Source organism: Amia ocellicauda, chromosome 6, assembly GCF_036373705.1.
Source record: "Amia ocellicauda isolate fAmiCal2 chromosome 6, fAmiCal2.hap1, whole genome shotgun sequence".
In the NCBI taxonomy this organism is placed as follows: Eukaryota; Metazoa; Chordata; class Actinopteri; order Amiiformes; family Amiidae; genus Amia; species Amia ocellicauda.
The window spans coordinates 34637051-34659143 of NC_089855.1; the positions used below are offsets into that span (position 1 = coordinate 34637051).

The window sequence follows — 22093 nt, forward strand, 5'->3', positions numbered from 1 at the left end:
GCGGGTCTCTCCTGACAGCAGGGCCTCTATTGGGCAGCTTTGGTACATGTTTTCAATGATTGGCAGGTAAGAAGGCTCTTCCCATTAGGTAATGGCTGTCTTTCTTTTTCAGGGAACCGGGGTTATGATAATAACCTATCGTTTAGCAATACTCACAACTGCGTGGAAAAACTGCGACGTGCCGGTGAGTTTGACGAGTTATGGAAGAAATAGAAGGACACAGACAGCCGCTCAAGCACACAGCAAAGAGAAATTGAGTATTGATCTGAAAGTGCATGTGTACCTCCTGCGTCTGAGCTGCAGTGCACTGATAAGTTGTGTAGTGCAGTGTACAGTTGCTTTCTGTGCTTGGAAATGTATTGTATTGGCATGGGGAAGTGTTATTTTGGTAATTAGCAGCTGTTTTGTGTTGGATTAGATCGATGGGTATTGTGTATGTAGCTGTGTTGCGTTGTCATAATGTTTTGTTCGAGACGGTTATGTATGGGCTCAAATTAGCACCATAAGTAACTAATTCAAAATAAAAAAAAATGTAAACAAAACAAAAGTTGAGAGAAAATTGATATTGAGATCAACAATCGAAAGCAAAATATATAGAATTATAAAAAAAAAAAATGATATCAAACGCAAAAAAAAAAAACTTGAACGCAAATAATTTTTGGATGCTGCGATCTTGGCTTTTGATGAGTTTACGAGTTTTGGCACTGTTTTGTTGTGAGGGCGGGATTTACAGGGAGGCATGGATCATGGGTCTTCATTGGTCCAGTAGGTTTGAGTGACGATTCTTCCTAACCCAATCAGTGATCAGGGTGGGCTGGTCTCGGGTGATCTTTTTTTTTTTTTTTTTTTTTTTTTACAATATTTTTTATTTAGAATTTGTTACTTTAGTTATGAATTGCCCATGTTGTAAAGTGGTGCAGTAACCTGTATTCTTGTGGCAGGTATAGCACTCAAGTCTTATGCATTGCCCCTAAAACTTTAAGCATTTGCCCCCCCACCTTTGTTTATGTGACAAATCTCATGCATTGCTGTTTTGAAAACTTGAGAGCTATGCAAAAACAGTGTGTGTAATTGTAATATCGCTTATTGTACATCCTGTGTTATCATCCACCGAAAAGAGTTGTGCCCCCTCAGTCATTTCTGATGCCCCCTTGTGAATTAATCCTGCCGCCGGGCCTGGAAAGAGATTAGGTGCACTCTCCCTAATTTGGTTCATGTCTCCGACCTTAACAGTTTCATAAAATTAGTAAGAATCGCATTCTTCTAAAGCACTTGTCCTGCGTCAGAAATGAATATAAAGTGTGTTGGTGGTTCACACTGGACGCGAACGAAAATTGTAGAACTGCCTGTATTTCAGTAGGAGCTTCTGCACTGCTTTAAGGAAAACCAGCATCGCTAAGATTTCAACTGTCTACTTTCTAGATTTTTTTGCCACGACTGGAAAGAATCTGACCAATCAGAAGTGACGTCAACCCACGTGGAAACACACACAGTATATGCATGCGCCCCATAACAAACAGCGTGGACGACGAGAAGCTACAGCAGTATCCATTACTGTATCATTGTAAATTAAAAGACAAACAAATCCATTAAAAAGACAATGCGTGGGTGAACATCACAGCAGCTTTACTTTAATGACAGCTGCCCATAAAAGATACAGTATTAATAAATAGTATGCATAATTAAATGTGATTTTCATTTTACATATTAACTTTATTATTCACTTTATGATATAAATAGTACAATTGTATATGAGAAAAGGTCCCAAAATCATGTCCATGGTGATGTTTACACTTTATATGAAAAAAAGTTTTTGTTGTTGGGTTTGTTGTTATTCCATACAATGAAACTTTTGTAAAATACAAATGAAAGTAATTTCCAGATATGTGCCTAAATAACATTTATTTTTGTTGGACGTGGTTTTCTTCAAGATAAAAATGAGGAACCATAAAAATAAAATACCTGGATAATTTATGGAAAATAAAATGTTGGATCATCAAATGAATCTCTTGCGTGCCCTCTCCATAAGGCTCACACAAACACATGCACATTCACTTTATTACTAAAATCACAATGTACTTGAGTACTCTTGAAAGTAGCTACTTTTTTACTTTTACTCAAGTGCTGTTTGAATGGGAGACTTTTTTACTTTTACTGGAGTAAGTTTTTGATAGAATATTTTTAGTTTTACTCAAGTCTGACTTCCGACTACTTTTTACACCTCTGACAAAATAATGCCTGTGTTTAATATAAATGTTAATTTCCACAGCAACCAGGGAACTAAGACCCACACACAAATTATATTGTTTTCTAATAACAACACTAACTTTAAAGCTAAAGACTTTGACAGCCATCTAAATATTTGAAATTAACTGGGGGGCCTATGCGTGTGTACAGAATGCAGTGGCACGAGGATACTCAAAGCTATCAGTAAGTATTTACCCTCAGTGCTTTCCCAATTTTGAGGATTCCCCAGTTTATGCACAGCTGAGTTTGTAACACATGTCCTTTGGCTTTTCTTTTTCTTGTATGTGGTATATCATCACTCATACAATTTTACTGAGCATTTGGGTTTTGAAAAAGGGCTAGTTGTAGCTTGGCTTGCTTGTATTTGGATGCATTTTGCTTTGGGGTGGCATTGTTTTCAGGTCTGTTAATTACATTAAAAATAAAAAAAAGTCCTTTCGTGTTGGAACACTCAGACTCTGCTCAGGAAGTCTTGTGTCCAGACTGTTGAGTAGGTGAAATACCCGTGTGTGTGTATCTGTGCTGGCGTTAGACCTAACCCTCACTACTTAATAGGAGCCAACCCCCCATTCTCCCTCATTCTTCTCTGCAGTTGGAAGGACAAGCACTTCTGTCACCGTCACAATTTCAAAACAATACCCAAACATTTACAATATGAGTGTATGATTTCAGATTTTTCACCTTCACTATAGAATCCAATGCCTATTTCTGTATATAAAAATATACATTGAAATACATATATAGGATACTTTCCAAACGGATACAAGCACCACTCTTAACACTCCCATGAGATGAGGAAGCACATAGTTTTTTTTGTTTTTTTTTGTAGAAAACTGTAGTTCCCTTTTCTCACTGTACTTAAAAGCTTTTTGTCCTTTTTGTGTCTGAGGATTTTGGGTTTTGCTGTATTTTAGCATTGCCTTTCAATTCCAACACCTAATGTTCTGGATCATCTACTTTCATATTAACAATTGAGTGGCCATACATCTGCGTGTCGCATTAATTTGGAAACCACCATATGTAGACCTTTGTAGTATGCCCCCCAGCTCTCGCATTGACCCTCATTGACAAATGCCATTCCAATGCTTCCCACTGACAAAGTCTAGATCATCATAGCACGAAACCCCATATTTTTTCTTTGTACTCACTCACTACACTTCTAATAGTGTTGAAAGAAGAATGTCGCCATGGACTACTATTTCAGCTGATGGAGTCGCATCCATACAACCTGAGACAGTCAACTGCAGTGGGCACCTAATCTCTTGATTTGACATAACTATAGGAGGTACTACATCTTACCTCTAAGCAACCCTTGCATGCAAACTGCACATTCTGCCTAGGCAAAACATCAGTGCCTGCTACCTTGTTACAAAGTATTTACAACCCAGCAAACCTAAACTGCAACCTCTCTGTAAAGCTGATACCTTTCCCCACATCATGTCCTTCCTAACATCACACCCACACACTCGCACTACGGTACTACTCCTCTGTACAAAACAAATGTTTCGCCATAAAATCCACAAAGGGATAGTGTCATTAGGTCAAGTAACACCAAAATCAGCACACAGGTGAGACTTCAAGGGCTCCATGGTAAGTGTGAGAGACTTTTAAATGTGTCACTCCAATACTGGATCTAAACATGTATTATCTATCCTGTCTGGTAACATGAGCAGCGGTTAGACAAAGACCGTTTCAGTCACTTCCAGTAGACATCAATGTGTTCCTGAAGCTTAGTCATGTTTTGGCATTGGACTGATCAGAGGCGTTCCCCTGCATTGAAGGCCAGTCCAAGTCCCTTGGCGACTTGATGCCGCACACAAACCCTCTAATTGCCAATAATGCATGCATGCTGCCGATTTTAACTTGGTTTCCTTTGAGAGACCAAATCGAAAGATAACAGACTTGACAGAACAGCTTGTAGTTGTAGAGACAAGCTGCAGTAGTGATATACGAGGTTACCCCCAACAACTCACACAAACTAATAGCTCAAATCTATCTGCTTGATATTCCATTTGCTGCTATAACAAAACATACCATGATTTGTAATAAGAGGACCTCTGTATCTGAAAGGAATGATGTTCAGTGGTCCAGCATGTTTTATAGTTTTTAGATGTTTATGACATGGCATTTCTTTGTGTTGGACATATATCAATTCTCTTTTTCTTAATGACATTATTGTTCACATTGCCTAAAGCTATTTCAGCTACAGTTAATGTTCTTGGGAAAGAGTGTGTCCTATATTATTATTACACAACAATCCAAAACGCCAAATGTTTCACCTAAGCAGTGTCCTGAAGGCTATATGATCTCACGTATCCATAGTTTCTATTTATTTATAATCCCAGTGTTTACAAAGTATTCCAGTGGATGGTCATGTTCATGTTCTTAGTGCTTAATACCCCAAAACATGTTTATATTCTAATTATATGTGATTTACATTATTCAGCATCTTGATGTTTTTCAAAAGGGCTACAGGTAAGTGATTGTTCATGTGTTGTAAGGTTAAACAATTCAATTTTGTATGAGACTAAGGCACAGGATTATTTTCTGTAGTAGACTTTTTCATAGTGGCCAGAGCTTTGTCTCTGTATTTTATGTAAAAAAAGACTATGCTTCTGTAGCTTTACCTTAGTCCCAAACATCAGGTTAAATGTATGCTATGTTGTGCTATAAAGGACTGTGCCCATGTAGCTGTAGTCAGGACCACAAGCACCAAACTTGAATGCCCAAAGTTTATAAAGGACTGTTTGTGTCACAGTACTCTGGAGTCAAACACCATAACATATGTTAATTTTAAATCACTGTTTGATCTGGATTATAAATTCAATACAACTCTAATTGACTGTATAGCCAATATACATACTCCCATTGGTTCTTCCGAAATAAATGGTAGGAAAGTAATAGATCATTGGGTATTTTTGCAGCTTTGCTTTAAAGGTAAAGAACAACCACAAAATAAGTTTGTATAATATTAATAATAATAGTATTAGTAGTAGTAGAAGATTCTCCTCCTCCCTCAAGCCTGGAGGTCTGAATAGATTCAAGGCAAGCTGTATCAAAAATAATATAAAAATACAATAGTAGCTTTATTTCACACTAGATGGCAGCATTAAGTATAATAGCACCGTTCCCAGTGAGATTGCAGTTTGAATTTATTAGACATTCCAATCATGGCTCTGGAGCGTCTGAATTTAGCACGTTTTACAGGTCACAAGAAAATGTATAATCATGGAAATGAATCCTGATCCATTCAGCTGATGTTTTGTAAAATTCCGTCTGGAAATGATTTGGATCAAACGGCCATAAACACTTTAGCACTCAGATTTCCCTTCATTGAATCTGCGATTTTCTTGATAATTAACGAGGTCCCAGTATTTAGAAATGGGTGATCTGGGGTGATCTAAGAGTAGCAACACTAATGTAATATTCAGTAGCACTACAGCAATTCAATGTTTTAAAACATTAATCTGGTTTGCAGCTTCAAGACATTTTCTCTTTAAAATTATGGTAATTCTCAAGGAGATATATATACACACACACACACCCACCCACACACTATAAATATCCAAATAAAACAGGAAAAAACATTGGATTGTTATAATATTTATTTTTAACAAAAGTAATAAGTAAAGCTGGTGCATTGAGAACTTGTCTGACACTTTTACACTTTAAGTTAAAAAAATGTAGATATTTAAAGAATCTGTAAATTATTCAGATTTTATTCATAATGCTTTCGAACAAGAAATCAGGTGTCCAAAACTTTATTCCCTTTTCCTTTGAGAATGAAGCAGTCATGACACAGCAGTCCCGTTCCTCAAAATAAAATTCCAGAAAACTTCAGAATGAGGTGTTTGAAACACAACTGGCATTTGACATCACCAATAGAAATATGAGGTTAGAAAAAATGTTTGTTTAAACTTCGGCAGCCAATATCAAACACGCAAATTATCTGCATAGAAAACAGTAAAACTTGATTCAACACATGACTACATGGCTCCTTTTCCGGTTAAAATACAATGCTACATTTTACAGTGCAGTGACTTAAAGGAGTTAAATTCCAAATGTTATTTGAGTAGTCCTGTTTTCACAGACACTACACATTCCTCAAATGGTCCATCAAATGATTAAAAAAAAGACATTACATAACTCTCCCATGATACATTCACCTCGATCTGTGAAAAATGTGTTCCATTCTAGCAATGTGCAACCTGTTCATTTGTTGAATACCTTGTACACAATAATTTTGTTATTTTGGCAGGTATCCCAATACATTAGGTTCACATCACATTGAGTATACATCACTGTCCCTTGCAGCCCCTATAGATCCACTGTTGTGTAAAAGTATAAATAAATGATTTAACAGCAGTCTTCATCCAACTCTTGTGCGCTTTGTGATTTCATTAAGTGTAAGTAATTGTGTTTGCACAGGCAATTCCTGTTGCAAGGCGATGTGCTTTAGTCATAATGAGGGGCTCTAATTGTGGCTTAATGATCTAATTGTTAAAGATAATTGCTCTCCTTACACAAGATACAAGAGATCTGAAGAGAAAACTTTGATCTGAATCGTCACCTTAGATGAAGGTGTCTGCCAACTTAATTTATCATATGTACATAGCAATTACTGTTTAAAAAGTAAAAAAAAAAAAAAAAGATTGGCATAATGGGAATTGTGAAAGAATTTCAGACTTTAAAATGAACCTTAAACAACAAGCTTGGAGGAAGTTCTTTTCCAGAATGGGTCAGATTCATAGCAGTTACAAAATACAGTGATGAAAACTGCACTGAAAAGTGGTCATTATTTTGATTTCTGTTCTGCTCCTTCACGTTTCCATTTTGTAGCCCAACATGGTCGTAACAGGAAACAGAAGTGCAACACCCAAGATCACTTTGTGACGTCATCAGACTGGTTGCACAGTGCTCCATAGTCTGCTGAATCCAATGTGTAGGTTGACAGCACTTTCTTAAATTCCTGCAGCGGACAATAGATGTCACTGCAGCCTTTCACTAACTGGTCCTGACCAAAGAAAAAGAAAAGCATGTTTCATACTCCAGTCAAATAGCATGTCCTTATTTATTTAAAATATATTCATCAACTGGCACTGATTAGTAGTCATTGCAGAATACTTCTATGACTGGTCAAACACCTTCTTTAGTTTAAATATGAAGGAATAATTCATATTGAGAAAAAAATATGGGAATAACTCATTCTAACTATACTGAACAAAAACAAATGCAATATGTAAAGCGTTGGTCCCATGAGCTGAAATGAAAGATCCAAGAAATGTTCAATACACACAAAACCCTTTTTCTCTCCAATTTTATGCACAAATATGTTTACATCCCTGTTAGTGAGCATTTCTCCTTTGAAAAAATAATCCATCCACCTGACAGGTGTGACATATCAAGAAGCTGATTAAGGGAGCGTTCAATTTGCATGCTGACTGCAGGAATGTCCACCAGAGCTGTTGCCAGAAAATTTAATTTCAATTTCTCTGCCTCCAATGTAGTTTTAAAGAATTTGGCAGTACATCCTCACAACCACAGACCATATGTAACCACGCCAGCCCAGGATCTCCACATCTGGCTTCTTCAACTGCAGGATCGTCTGAGACCAGCCACCCGGAAAGCTGATGAAACTGTGGGTTTGCACAACCGAAGAATGTCTACACAAACTGTCAGAAACCGTCTCAGGGAAGCTCATCTGCGACTCATCATCCTCACCAGGGTCTTGACCAGACTGCATCTCTGGTGGACATTCATGCAGTCAGCATGCTCCCTCAAATCTTGGGACTTGAAATCCATAGATTATGGCCTGACTGATTTCCTTATATGAACTGTAACTCCGTAAAATCTTTGAAATTATTGCATGTTACGTTAATATTTTTATTCAGTGTAGCTGATTAATAAATTAAATAATTTCTGTACAACTTAATTATAAGTGGCAATCCTGCTGCAGACCTGCCAACCTTTTTTTTTTTTTGAGTAGCACATCAGTGGTCATTGAAAGTCAAAAGTCATTAAAAAATTTGGCAACCAGAAAACAATACAGTATGCACCTTTGTGGTCCATGGGCAAAGCCCTGGTGGGGGTTCCAAGGCATTTTTGGTTATTTCATGAATGTATCTGGCACTAGAATTATATAAAATAAACAGTGAACCTAATCAATACCCAGCCCCAGAGCTACATTCTTGGTTGGTGCTTTTATGTTCAGTATTTGTAATCCTCCTTTTACACAAGTAATTACGGTATGTTCTATGTTCAGTAGTCTAATACTCCATGTATACATGTAATTATGGTATGTTCGGTTTCCTAGGATCTTGCATATTGTGTTGAGGGAGAGAAAAAGCGGTTAGTCATCGAAATCAAACTAAGGTAATCATCTCTCAGTTCTCTAATAACTTGTTTACAGTTAATATAAGTCTTTGCAGTTTACTCGAGCTGTCACAATGGTTTTGAGTAGAGACGCTTCTGCTTCAACATTCCTACAGTGCTGCTCATGTACCGGCTCTACTACATTTTTTTAATCTTGTTATTAACGTCAAGTGATCAGAATTCAGGCCTGTTTTTGCGTATTTTGGTGTGCCTTGATGTCAAAATGCATACAGGTTGGCAGGTCTGCTGATATAATGAAAATGTAAAAAAGCATCAGTTAGTGATGGCTAATAGTTAACATACATTTATTAATTTATGGCACCTGAAAAGTGCTGATGAAACCTCTGGGTGAAATATCAGGGGAGTTTTCTGTTAGTTTTGTACTTGCTGAATACTTATTTGTCAGGTAAATATTTGTCAAAATGTATTTTGTGTTGTCTGAAAGGTTAAAACCCTCACATCTAAGACTTTTTTTTTTTTTTTTAACTTTGTCATGCTCTAGTGTATGGTGCTTATTGTGGGTCTTTTTAGTTTCCTGGGATGGGTAACTTTTCTATAGTGTGCTTGGAAAGCTTAGAGCAGCTTTTGAAAGCCAATGGGACTTAGTGCAAGATGTACCTAAAATAATAGGAACATGGAGGCATATATGTTTTGTCTTGAATTATAGCAACTGGTAGTAGAACTGGTCCAGGGGTTAACAACTGGCTACAAGTTGGCCATCAAATGCTGTCCTCCAGGACCACACCACAATGTTATATTGTTTTCATGTTTTAAACAGACCTGTAAGACATTTTGCCCATTCAACCTAAGGAAGGGGTTATACTGGCTCAGTGAAGTGAGTGATTAGGTCAATAAACTAATCAAGAATGCAGGTAACATGAAAACCCCAAAGCGCTCCAACCACCAAGACCTGGATATGAACAAATCTCCTTTAGTGGGTGCCCAGCTGTGCAGCTTGAGTCATGGATTGCTCACATGGATTATCTCCTGAGGTCAAGAATGAAATTGTAAAACTGATTTAACTGACGAGAGGAAGAGAAAAGGAAAGGCATGTAGCAGGAGATGGCTAAAGGCAATGTTTGCTTTCATTCAATTTAGCAAGGGTAGGAAGTCAAAACAAAGTCTCCTCTTACCTGGCCAATATAAGACACTTTGACAAAGGCTTCTTTGGAAGAGCAATGCTCGTACAGCTCAAAGGTGAGATCAGCAGCGTAGGGTGGCCACTTCATGTCAAAGATGCCCAGAGCCATCAAACAAGGAACCAGAGTCGTGTCATGTACAGAATAGAGGTACAGCTTCCTGCCAGTACAACATAGAAAACCTATAAACCGATATGCCAATGAAGGGTTTGATCAATGAAAACAATCATTAATCATGGAGGAGAAACTAAAAGATACTGGTTACGGGTGGGGAGGTGGTGTATACAGATTAATAACTAATTCCTTCTATTTTGATGTCTCTATATTGACATTTTGTGTGAATCCAACTTGTGTTCATGTTTAGAGAAGTCAATTCAGAAACGCTATCTAAAGTCTAAAGTGTATATCACCTTATGTAAAGAAGTATATTCATGAACAAATTAGTTACTTTAGGTGCCACAGTGTGTCCTGTTTCTAAAGCCACCGTGCATTGTGGACAGCACACAACATAGGATTAGCATGAAAACATACCGGAGCTTTATACAGGGCTGAAGATTATAAAAAGCAATGTGAAAGCCAGGTATCAATCATTGCTGGAATGCACTTAACCTACCTGGAGCGTCCAGATTTCATCTTATCCTGATGTTTTTCTTCAATATTATTCATCAATGTATGAAGCAGAGGCCCAACACAAAGCTGAAGATTTTGCCTAAGGAAACAACGAAATGTCGACAATTATTCAGCTGGTTGAAGATCAGCTGAAGTACATTATGTCTTCGATAATATCAATAGTTTGAGGCCATTTTGTTTGGGTTTTTAATCACTTTGGTCAATTTGCTACTTGTTCAGGAAAAAGCCAATGCAAAAATAATGCAGGGTCATCTTCTGACATGAACACCCTGAATTACAACCCTGGGTATGTGATTGAAAATGGTTAGGGGTCTTATGTCCAGTTGCGTCAGTGTGAGGACAAATCAGCCCAGTTCATTTACATGGCTCCTGTGACTATAGAACATGTCCTTGTAATTACAACTGCTTGAAATTACATATCCTTGAACACTGGTTTGTTGATCACACACACGTGTACACAGTCCTAGTTCTTTCCACTATCTTTCTTTGCATGTTAGCCCCCTTCCCCCAGGGACAATTCCCATCTCACCTTTTGCTGGGCTCATAGATGTAATGCAGCATCTCAACGGCTCGCTGTTCGACAGTGCTTTTCCAGCTCAGCAACACTGCAGGGCTGGGTAAGCCGTGGGCCTGGAAATAAAGCACATACTGCTTGTAAGCTCCGGTTCTGCAGAGCTGAAAGAGTTACTGAGCACTCTCTCATTTAAAAACAAAAACACCAAACACCCTCTATTTCCTTACTAGTATTAAACTGTTGTAATAGTTTAGTATGGAACTAGCATTAAACTGTTTGTTGCATTTATCACATTCTGTTGCTCTACTTTTAAATCATAAAAAAGCATGATTGACTTCACTGGAGAAAAAAATAAATAGACATCAGTAACTTATTATTGGTCTTCAGGCTTTTTGGTTGGTACAATGAAGGGTCATCAACTGAATCAAATAAAAGCACTTGGTCCTCGAGTGCACGAGTAATTAGCTGCAAACACTGAAAATGTTACTTAGAAAGGGAGAAACTAGGCTACATTTCATACAAGCAACATAAAACACAAGTTTTATCTTCTGCGTTATAAGAAGTTTTAACAAAAGGTTCTGTAAAAATTCAGCAAAATGTTTCAAATTCTTTTTCTTTTTCCCCAGAACTCAGTTTTACAAAAAATATGAGGAAACCCTAGCTCTGGCTTTTGTTCATGAATGTGGTCTTGTGCTTCTCAGAGCATAGTGTAAACTGCACAGGTAGGCCTGCGAGAAGAACCCTTACCTCTCTTGCCACCAAGTCATCTCGAATGTGGATGAAATCAAGACCTTTCTGTGCCTGGACGCCCAGCTGGTTCAGCACGTTCTTAAGGTCGGCAGCTACATCGGGGAGGAGAGAAGATTCGGCCCATCTTTGGCTGCATAACCCCGCCACACCCCCAAAAAACAACAAATTAAAACAACAACAAAACAATCAGAAATTTGCACATAAGTTTGAAAAAACACTTCAGCTTTAATTAACTTAAGCACTGCCTCTCTCGTTTTATCCCTGGGCCTTTGAATAAAGGTAATGGTACAGCCAGCAATAGACCATCCATAACAGACAGCATATATTACCCATAATGCTATGCACTGTCTCTGGACTTCTATCTGTTTGGGTAGATTTGTGTCTGTCTTTCAATAACTCAATGAAAACCACAATGATTGATTCCAATACTGTAATTGACCCCATATTTAAAAAACAACCTGCTGACAGTTAATTAATTACACCTGTAATCCATTGATTTAAAGGGGAGTGATGATACTGTATTTCTGAAGTGCAGCCTTATGAAGCTTTATATATAAAATAATTAATTAGGCTACAGAAATCAGTAATAGCTTTGGAAGAAGATGCTTTGAAGGAATCCCTGTATTGATCCATACAGTGTCAGTAAGAAAGTATCAGCTCTTGGAGTTTGTTTGCATTTTGTACTCCCAATTAAATTAAATTGGAAGTGTCTGTTCTTGAAATGTAAACTGAGACTATAGGGATTTTTCCTTGCCCAATCTGCAGCTGCAGTCTACATAGCAAGTTACAATGTGATACTGGGACCAGTTCCAAATTAAATTCAGAAAGCAGAAGTTACCAGATTAAGAAATCATAGCAAACTCAATAAATAAATTAATAATCCCATTCTTATCCTGCCTCACAAATCCTATTCCCACTCCTGTACACATGATTCTGACCTGAACTGAACTTATTTTGTAATGTGGCCTTTAAATACTGATGGCACTAAAGCACAATCATGAAAAAATATCAAAACAACAAATTACAGAATTTCCAGAAGGTAAACAGGCAACAAAATGAGTTTGATCTGTTCCATAAAATAACAAGTGGATTTTTTTTCCCCCCTCACCCAGTCAATGCTGCTCAACCACAGGGCAACAGGAAACTTAACAAACATAAGCTACGCCCCATAACAAAGAAAGTAAATATTTTAAACAAGAGAATGCTATGAGGCCCTATTCCTGTTAAAGTAGAATCAATGTAGAATAAAGTGATTTTTAATTACATGGTCCCAGATCACCGAGGTAAAATCAGGAGTCCTTATGTTGATGACATAAGTGGACCATACATTTTATTCTAGTCTCAGATCAAAATCTAATTTTCATTCTGCTTTGCAACAGGATTCACTTTTTCCATTACCTGCTCAGAACTCTCAGCAGTTTGCACCCATGGTAGTTGGGATACAAAATCTCAGTTTCTGAATCAGCCGTGAAGATCTTCACGGTTCCTGGAGAGATTAAGGTAGCAAATTAGTTAAGGTTGTGGACACCTTGATACATCTGTTATGTGGTTTAATAAAAGTGGTGTTGCATATCAAGGTCTCAAGGCAGGTGGTGTAGAAGTGGAGAGTAGAAATAGGGGGATCACAATATGAAAACAATAAACTACAGGCTCTTCTGAGGCCATATTGAGATTTAGTGATCCAAGCTTCCATGGTATTTTTTTTTTTTTAAACTATAGAGATACAACAGGGATTTCTGAAATCCTCCACACATTGCATGGCACATTCTGAAGGAGACATAGCTAATAATTATCTTGAGTGCAAACCTATTTGATAGCTCCTTGTTCCTTTCCCTTGTTCATTTCACTGTGGAGTGTGTTTTGGCTTCAAAATAATTAGCTTAGAGATTGAACCGATTCTGCCAGAAGATAAATTCCAAATAACTGTCATACCTACCAAATAATATATAAATACTGATACACTAAGAAGCAGTAATCTCAAAGTGCTTCACAATAAAATAGCAACAAAACATTGTTAAAGTAAATGTGCACAACATCAGAACAAACACAAGATAAAGCCTTCACAAATAAGCCTTTTAAAAGAAATAAGTTTTAGATTTTAAGTAATTGAGGATGAGTTCCTTATATCTGTGGCAAAATGTGTTCCAGAACATCATAACAAAAGACCTAGACATCCACGGTATGCAGAAAGATAAATAAATACAAAACCACAAATATAGAATGCATAGAAGACCCGAGTCAGCTGAAAGTTATGTGAAGGAAGCAGCTAAAAGACCATCTGGGCATTGTGGGGCCAAACCATGCAGAGCCTTAAACTTCCCCCTGGGAATGACCTATAAAGAGAATATTAGCCTACATGTAGTTCACAGTCAGTAGGAGGCACAGTATATATACTTTCTTTCCCACTATCCCTTGGACCTGAATAATATTGAATTAGGTAATGCCAATTTTGTTTTGTTTTAAAACCCTCCCATTCTGGAACTGCCCATTGTTAATCAGATCAGCTGACCATTGTGAAACCCCTGTGCTAAAAAGGGTGAGATCCAGATACATGAGCCCCCTGACAGGCCATTCGCTTCATTCCACAGTGAGAGACTGCGGTGCAAACAGCTGAGCTACAGTATTGCAGGGAGGGAAACTACAATGTCTTTTGCAGCTTGGCAAGCTAGGGAAACAAGCAGACTTCAGGACCTTGGGGAATCCTTCAAAATAGAGTGCCTGTGCTCCCAGCAGTGCGTTTTTCTATAGAAACAACTTGGAAGGCCATGGAAACTAACTCTTAAATGAAGGAGACCACAGGGCAATCATTCAAAGGTGATTGGACGTAAAACCTTTTAACATTGGTCTTTCTTTCAATTACACAGGGGGGATTTGTTTGATAAACAGAAGGCAAAAGCAATCAGCCAGCATTGTAATTCAAAAAGAAACCGTGCAGTGAATCATCAACACTGACAGAACAGCACTTACCCTCTTGTTTCTGTTGGAATAAGCCAGCTAGCAGGCACTTAGCTGATTCGATGGTTCGTACAATGTTGGTTGACCGCACACTGCATGAAACAAACAAATACAAAAAATCCTCAGTATTTGCTACGCTGTGATAAACACCTCTGAAGTTGTTATGTAGCACATTTCTCTTTTGATCACTGCATTTTTTGGGGATAAGACATATTAAACAAGTACTGTATTCTTATGACAAGTGACCTGAAAATACATACTAGACCTCTGAAGGGCAAAAGATTGGTGAGAGGTATGGCATCTCCTCTACGTATGTTCTTCTCATTCGTTCTCCCAGATCATAGAGCTGTTGCATTCCCAATGTTGTCAGCTGACCAGGAAATGTCCCCCCCTGCAGAGACCAGAAGCAAGTAAAGCATTAGAATCAGACAAGACTTACCTACATAATGAGAAATGTACAGTTTATTAAACTCTGCAGCCGAGGTGCACAGCTCTGGTCCCGGAGAGTCACAATGTTTTCCTACTGTAAAGGCGGTTAAGTACCAATGGATCAAAGTAGGCTTTACAATAAACTGCAGAATTATGCTATGTAGCTATGTACAGGGGCAGAAACTCACGGCCAGTGTCTGTGTTCTGTAGCGGTCTTCCACTGGGGAGGGGGGCTTGGGTCCTCCTTTCAGGTCTGTGACAATGTAATCGAAGAGCGTATGAGCAGGAACTTCCAGAAGATTTGGGACCCATTCTGCCTGTGTATTAACAACAACAACAACAACAACAACAATAATAATAATAACTAGAAGTTGGATGCAACTTTTAAGGTTCCAAGCTGTATCAGTAGGTTTCAGCATTATTACATGTGTAATTTTCTATTTCAATCCAATGTAGTATACATTTGAGGTTTTCAATCTTTTGTCATTTGTAGTGTGTATTTCAATGTCACTGGACTATAATATTAATTTCGTGCTTCCATGCATCAATTATGTAAGGTACCATTATATTTTTCACTTAATTCAAGCATATATGTGACATTTTCATTATTGTGTCATTCAGAATAAAATTTCCAAATTTCTCCACATGATGGAGATAGAGGTCTACATAAGGAATGTCATGATGTGGCTGACATGTGATGCTGTCATTTTGATTGGTGTACAGCAGCTGTGTTTTGTGTCCTATCAACTTGGCTTCATCAACTTTCACAGATCTTTGTACTACTTTAATTACTGACAATTTAAGTACATTAGGCTGTACAGTTCTGAAGATATTTACTGTCATACAGTGAGGGAAAAAAGTATTTGCCCCTGCTGATTTTGTACGTTTGCCCAATGACAAAGAAATGATCAGTCTATAATTTTAATGGCAGGTGTATTTTAACAGTGAGAGACAGAATAACAACAAAAAAATCCAGAAAAACGCATTTCAAAAAAGTTATAAATTGATTTGCATGTTAATGAGGGAAATAAGTATTTGACCCCTTTGACTTAGTACTTGGTGGCAAAACCCTTGTTGGCAAGGTCAGACGTTTCTTGGAGTTGGCCACCAGGTTTGCACACATCTCAGGAGGGATTTTGTCCCACTCCTCTTTGCAGATCCTCTCCAAGTCATTAAGGTTTCAAGGCTGACGTATGGCAACTCGAACCTTCAGCTCCCTCCACAGATTTTCTATGGGATTAAGATCTGGAGACTGGCTAGGCCACTCCAGGACCTTAATGTGCTTCTTCTTGAGCCACTCCTTTTTGCCTTGGCTGTGTGTTTTGGGTCATTGTCATGCTGGAATACCCATCCACGACCCATTTTCAATGCCCTGGCTGAGGGAAGGAGGTTCTCACCCAAGATTTGACGGTACATGGCCCCGTCCATCGTCCCTTTGATGCGGTGCAGTTGTCCTGTCTTCTTAGCAGAAAAACACCCACAAAGCATGTTTCCACCTCCATGTTTGATGGTGGGGATGGTGTTCTTCGGGTCATAGGCAGCATTCCTCCTCCTCCAAAGACGGCGAGTTGAGTTGATGCCAAAGAGCTCGATTTTGGTCTCATCTGACCACAACACTTTCACCTAGTTCTCCTCTGAATCATTCAGATGTTCATTGGCAAACTTCAGATGGGCCTGTACATGTGCTTTCTTGAGCAGGGGGACCTTGCGGGCGCAGCAGGATTTCAGTCCTTCACGGCGTAGTGTGTTACCAATTGTTTTCTTGGTGACTATGGTCCCAGCTGCCTTGAGATCATTAACAAGATCCTCCCGTGTAGTTCTGGTCTGATTCCTCACCGTTCTCATGATCATTGAAACTCCACGAGGTGAGATCTTGCATGGTGCCCCAGACCGAGGGAGACTGACAGTTATTTTGTGTTTGTTCCATTTGCGAATAATCGCACCAACTGTTGTCACCTTCTCACCAAGCTGCTTGGCGATGGTCTTGTAGCCCATTCCAGCCTTGTGTAGGTCTGCAATCTTGTCCCTGACATCCTTGGACAGCTCTTTGGTCTTGGCCATGGTGGAGAGTTTGGAATCTGATCGATTGATTGCTTCTGTGGACAGGTGTCTTTTATACAGGTAACGAGCTGAGATTAGGAGCACTCTCTTAAAGGGAGTGCTCCTAATCTCAGCTCGTTACATGTATAAAAGACACCTGGGAGCCAGAAATCTTGCTGATTGATAGGGGATCAAATACTTATTTCCCTCATTAACATGCAAATCAATTTATAACTTTTTTGAAATGCGTTTTTCTGGATTTTTTTGTTGTTATTCTGTCTCTCACTGTTAAAATACACCTATCATTACAATTATAGACTGATCATTTCTTTGTCAGTGGGCAAACGTACAAAATCAGCAGGGGATCAAATACTTTTTTCCCTCACTGTAAGTGACATCTTGTAACGCAATTTGCCACCATGCCATATCACCACTGGTGAAGAAACCAACCAAAATCAAGCATAACAATGTAATTTATTATTGTACCAAGTTTGGTGACTTTGTGAATTTGGCTTATGCATTATTTCTGAGGTCAAATGTCATATGTTTGAAAATACACATATTTAACATTCACAGTCAATGGCTTGTGGCGGCCATGTTTTAAAGTGCACCCACTTGACTTTTACAAATATGACAGATGGAAGTACCTATGTAACATATGCAAAGTTTCAGGACACAGGTTCCATAGCAGTAGCTATTTTAATATTCGCACGCGGACACATGTTAAATCCAACATTGCGGCTTAACCATGTTCCTCACAAACTTCATTTTCTGGTTGTATGTTCAAGGTATAGGCATACAGATATGTGCAGAGTTTCATGTGTGTTCTGTATTGTATTCCAGGGCACAGGGAATGTGTAATGTGTTTGACGCGGTGCATATGTTTTTATTCATTGGCCTATGGCACCCATGTTTTTCACTGAGGCAACTCACCTTTAACAACCTTGGTAGAACTCTGTACTAGTGTCATGCATGCCAATTTGTGGCACAGTGGGTATAAGTGAAATGGACTACAAGGCACCATAGGTTGAATCAGAGAATGCCACATGGTGGACAAAGCGTGCACCCGAGGAACTTCTGATGAACAAGCATAATAGTGGGGCATAAGGTGTGCATGTGTATGAAGTGACATATGCATGTGTCAGTTGGTTTTGGAGAAGAAGAGTTTTGTAGCATTTCACAATTGTGCCACTAAATGGAATATGGTGGCAGCACCATGTGACCGGCACGTGTAGTTTTCACTGCATTTGTAGGTATAAGTGGTGTCCACAACACTTCTGACTTTCGTGAGTTTTAGCAGCATTTGAATTTTGGCGGAAAAAAAAAAAAAAAATCCTAACAAAAACAATAGGCTTCCAGCACTCTGCATGGAAGCCTAATAATAATAATAATAATAATAATAATAGGGTCACTTCACATCAACTCAAGCAGAAAAGGAGAATTGATTGGCCCCAACACTCCCAGATCGTGCTACCAAGTCCCATCTAGTCACGTCTTATAAACTACAAGCTGATAGAAAACAAAAAATGGTACCATGGGAATCCTCCTAGAATTCAAATTTCAATTCTTACAGCTACGCGAAAAATAAATGATCCTTCCATCCATCCATCCATTTTTGAAACCGCTTATCCCGGCAAAGGTCGCGGGGAAGCCGGAGCCAATCCCAGCGGGCATAGTGCGCAAGGCAGGAATACACACAGAATGGGAAGCCAGTCCATCGCAGGGCAAAACACACGCACGCACGCACGCACGCACGCACGGCAATTTAGAGAGACCAATGTACCTAACCAGCATGTCTAGGATGGTGGGAGGAAACCGGAGTGCCCAGAGAAATCCCAAGTGGACACGGGGAGAACATACAAACTCCACACAGACAGGCCCCCGAATAAAGGATCCTAAATATTGTAAAAAGTTACATGCAGAATGTGGTTATCAACTGCAAAAGAAAAACATTCAGTAATCATCAAGTTTAAAGTTATTGTGGCTGTGAACTGGAATAGGGAGCAAGATTTTCTTCACAAAGTTCTTCTATTCATACAACAATGTCTTCAGGGAAGGGATATGTGCTGCATTCTCAAGCTCAATCATGTAATTAAGCATTCTGGGCATGTACACCTGGCAAAGCCACAATACAGCAAGACAATTTCTTCGGGATCCGTTTTCTGTCAGTTTGTTAACTGGATGAGATTTTGGTAGTTAAAATGTGTCAATATAACAAAAAAATCTAAGTTCCACATGCAAGTTCATAACCCTTCAGCTCTAAAGTAGTGGCTAAGGAAGCACACCCTGTCAGCTATTATTCTAGATCTAACCCCTGACAATGCCAAATCCACATATACCAAAACATAATGCTTGGTTCTTGTAGATCTCATCAAGGTCTTTCCAACAATATCCATGGGTGATTTTTAGTAGTCCAGCCTCATTATGTTGGCCTAAACATGGTAAAAATGGTCTAAAGCCAAAATGAAAAAGATATAGAAAAGTGTATCCATAAATCATTAAATTTAATGGGCCTACTTCAAATGTAAGGAAAATAGTCATTAACTAAAGAGTAAATATGTTCCCCTAATCCCCCTTGAGCAAATAGCTACCTAATATATAATGAACATAAAAATATGAATATCACTATTAACTGTAGTTATTATTATTGTTGGTAGTAGATGTATTGGGACTATTATTTTCTGTTGGTTTGAGCTGGAAATGTCAATAAAATATAATGCAATATCCATTTTAAAAATTAACATTACTTGATTCATAATTTGTTGATACGCGTCTGTTTTTTGAGAGAGGGTGTTGCCAAAATACAGTTCTCCGTTGGTGTAGATCACAATGCAATCAAATGCCAAAGCGGCTCAGTTTGTTCGCAATCGATTCATTCTTCGAGTCATTCAATGAATCGAGTTGCCCCTTTTGCGTGAGTCTCCTGTTGCGCATGCTCTCACCCCAACATAAGAAAGCGGAGGAACTTGCGAACCAATCAAACGGTGGTGAAGGCGTGCCAAATGTCATCCGGGAGTGTAAAACAAATGCGCATCATATAATGCAAGCCTATTGTTGAAAGCCGACCCCCGACTCAAATTAATTGATTCATATCGGACTATGAGCCGATTCCTTTGGTTACTTTTTCAAAAAGAAGCGACTCATTGTCTAACTGCACATCCCTAGTGTTGTAGACAATAAAAAGAGGTGTAAAGGGTACTATTCCGTTTACACACAGAAGGCTAGTTCTCAGTAGTGTCGACGCGGGAACAGGCAAGGGGAAAAATGTGACCAGCTGGGTGACCACTTTTTAAACACATTTGTAGAATAAAGTTTGATGCATATGGTTTCCCCAGCTAGGGACTATTGTAAATAAATGTTCTGATAATTATCTCCCCCCCCCAATATTTAAACGCCAATACATATTAGCAACGGCTTATTTACAATGGCCAGCAGTTAAATAAAAAAAAAAAAACTCACCCATCCTTGCACTGCTCCCTTTTCCGTATATCACAATACGAAGTTTTAATTTAACTTCCCAGTAGCTCTCATCAATAACATTCACCGAGTGCCAAAAAGTACCATATTTTACAATTAGTGCAGCAGCACTAGTGATGTGTAGAGTTTGTGCGCTGTTATACGTCATACCACGTTTACCCCCAAAATACAGGGCAGGAAGTTAGGAACAGCACTTTCAAATGTGCCTTACTATAAATGCTCAGGAGAGTTTTGATTGTTTCATGCTTTTTTTTTTTTTTATAAACAGAGGAAGTTTTCTTACCTGCTCTATGTCAGGTAAGGCTTTCAGTGGAGTCCTGGCGCCATGTCGGAACAATACCTGCACCAGTTTAAGTTCATAATGAGAAGTGGTGCATGGTTTCGTCTTAGCGGAGCCCGTGTCCGCCTGCATCGCTCTGTTCTGGAACCAGTAGAGCGCGCCGCACACTACCGAGCTCACCGCACCAGCTCGCATCCACATACTCAGGAGCACTCCTATACAGCTGTATACGGAAGTGAAACTTTACGAGTACCTTGTTCACAAACCTGTCCAAACTGTTATATAGGCTAATAATAAATATTAATAATACTTAGTATGCATGCAAATGTTACTTTACAGTTTATAAGTAAATCGTGAAAACACTGATTTCCAATCACGAGAAAAAAACTAATATAGTAACTCAATATCCTATGTATCTGTCTTCATTCCAAAAACTAGAGTCGCCGATATTGTCCTGAAATTATTCAATCTCAAGTAATCTATTTCAAGTATCTATTTCATTGCAAAAGGGTAGCAATGAACTTAGCAAGGTGAATTTTAAAACACTAAGGAACGTGTATAACATTATAACGAATACTTTTCAGCTTAAGCACACCTTTTTCATTAAGATAACTAATCAGTCAAACGGAGGAAAACACTTTCATACTGAACTGGATTTAATTAAGTTGTCTCGCTTAGTTCTAAACCCAACCTTCCACTCCAGTTTTATTAAATAAAACGCAAACTGACAGTTTAATTCTGGGAATTGTAGTCTTCCGCCAATAATATTGGTTAGAAAGCCAAGTATTCGCGAAATAAAACTACATTTCCTACAATACTAGGAAGCGAAACCGCTTCCTTTGTGCGTCACAACCATAGAAATGAAACAATCAGCGTGAAACTTCACCGATCCTTAGTTCTCGCGCTACATCAGAAATATAGAAATATTATATTTCTGTTGTATTATCTATCATGACATTCATATGATCCTTCAATCATTTAATCAGTTCATATCAGATTAAGTAGCTTTACGATCCGTTAATAATATTTAATTAGTAGAAATCTTTATTCCTACTCATTGTTGGGACACTTAAGGGTTACATACTCACATACTGATCAAATTAATTACAACATTGTTTTTGTGTACAATATTATATATACACTGGTTTCGAATCTACATTAAACCTGTGCATTCAGAGAAATACAGATGTACAATATTTTGTATGTATTATTATGGATTTCCTTGCCAGGTGTGCAACTTACAAATTCACATAATACGTG

The 22093-nt window shown here is 38.5% G+C and overlaps 1 protein-coding gene across 1 annotated transcript; it reads right to left on the reverse strand.

Moving 5' to 3' along the window:
* Positions 1-5834: 5834 nt before the first annotated feature.
* On the reverse strand, positions 5835-21565 carry acp6 (acid phosphatase 6, lysophosphatidic). Its single transcript, XM_066707030.1, has 10 exons — positions 20837-21565; positions 15225-15353; positions 14868-14998; positions 14620-14699; positions 13051-13138; positions 11650-11782; positions 10918-11018; positions 10372-10467; positions 9753-9918; positions 5835-7261 (listed from the first exon to the last, which is right to left on the reverse strand). The coding sequence occupies exons 1-10, from the start codon at positions 21032-21034 to the stop codon at positions 7130-7132; spliced, it is 1254 nt and encodes a 417-aa protein (XP_066563127.1). The 5' UTR covers positions 21035-21565; the 3' UTR covers positions 5835-7129.
* Positions 21566-22093: the final 528 nt, after the last annotated feature.

Bases quoted from the DNA above. Each gene is read 5' to 3' on its own strand.
- acp6 (XM_066707030.1), bottom strand. From the start codon at position 21,034: ATGTGGATGCGAGCTGGTGCGGTGAGCTCGGTAGTGTGCGGCGCGCTC. The intron at 14,700-14,867 runs GTATGTATTTTC...TGTTTCATGCAG, and splicing joins TTTTGCCCTTCAGAGGTCTA to TGTGCGGTCAACCAACATTG. The intron at 10,468-10,917 runs GTGAGATGGGAA...TTGTTTCCTTAG, and splicing joins ATCTATGAGCCCAGCAAAAG to GCAAAATCTTCAGCTTTGTG.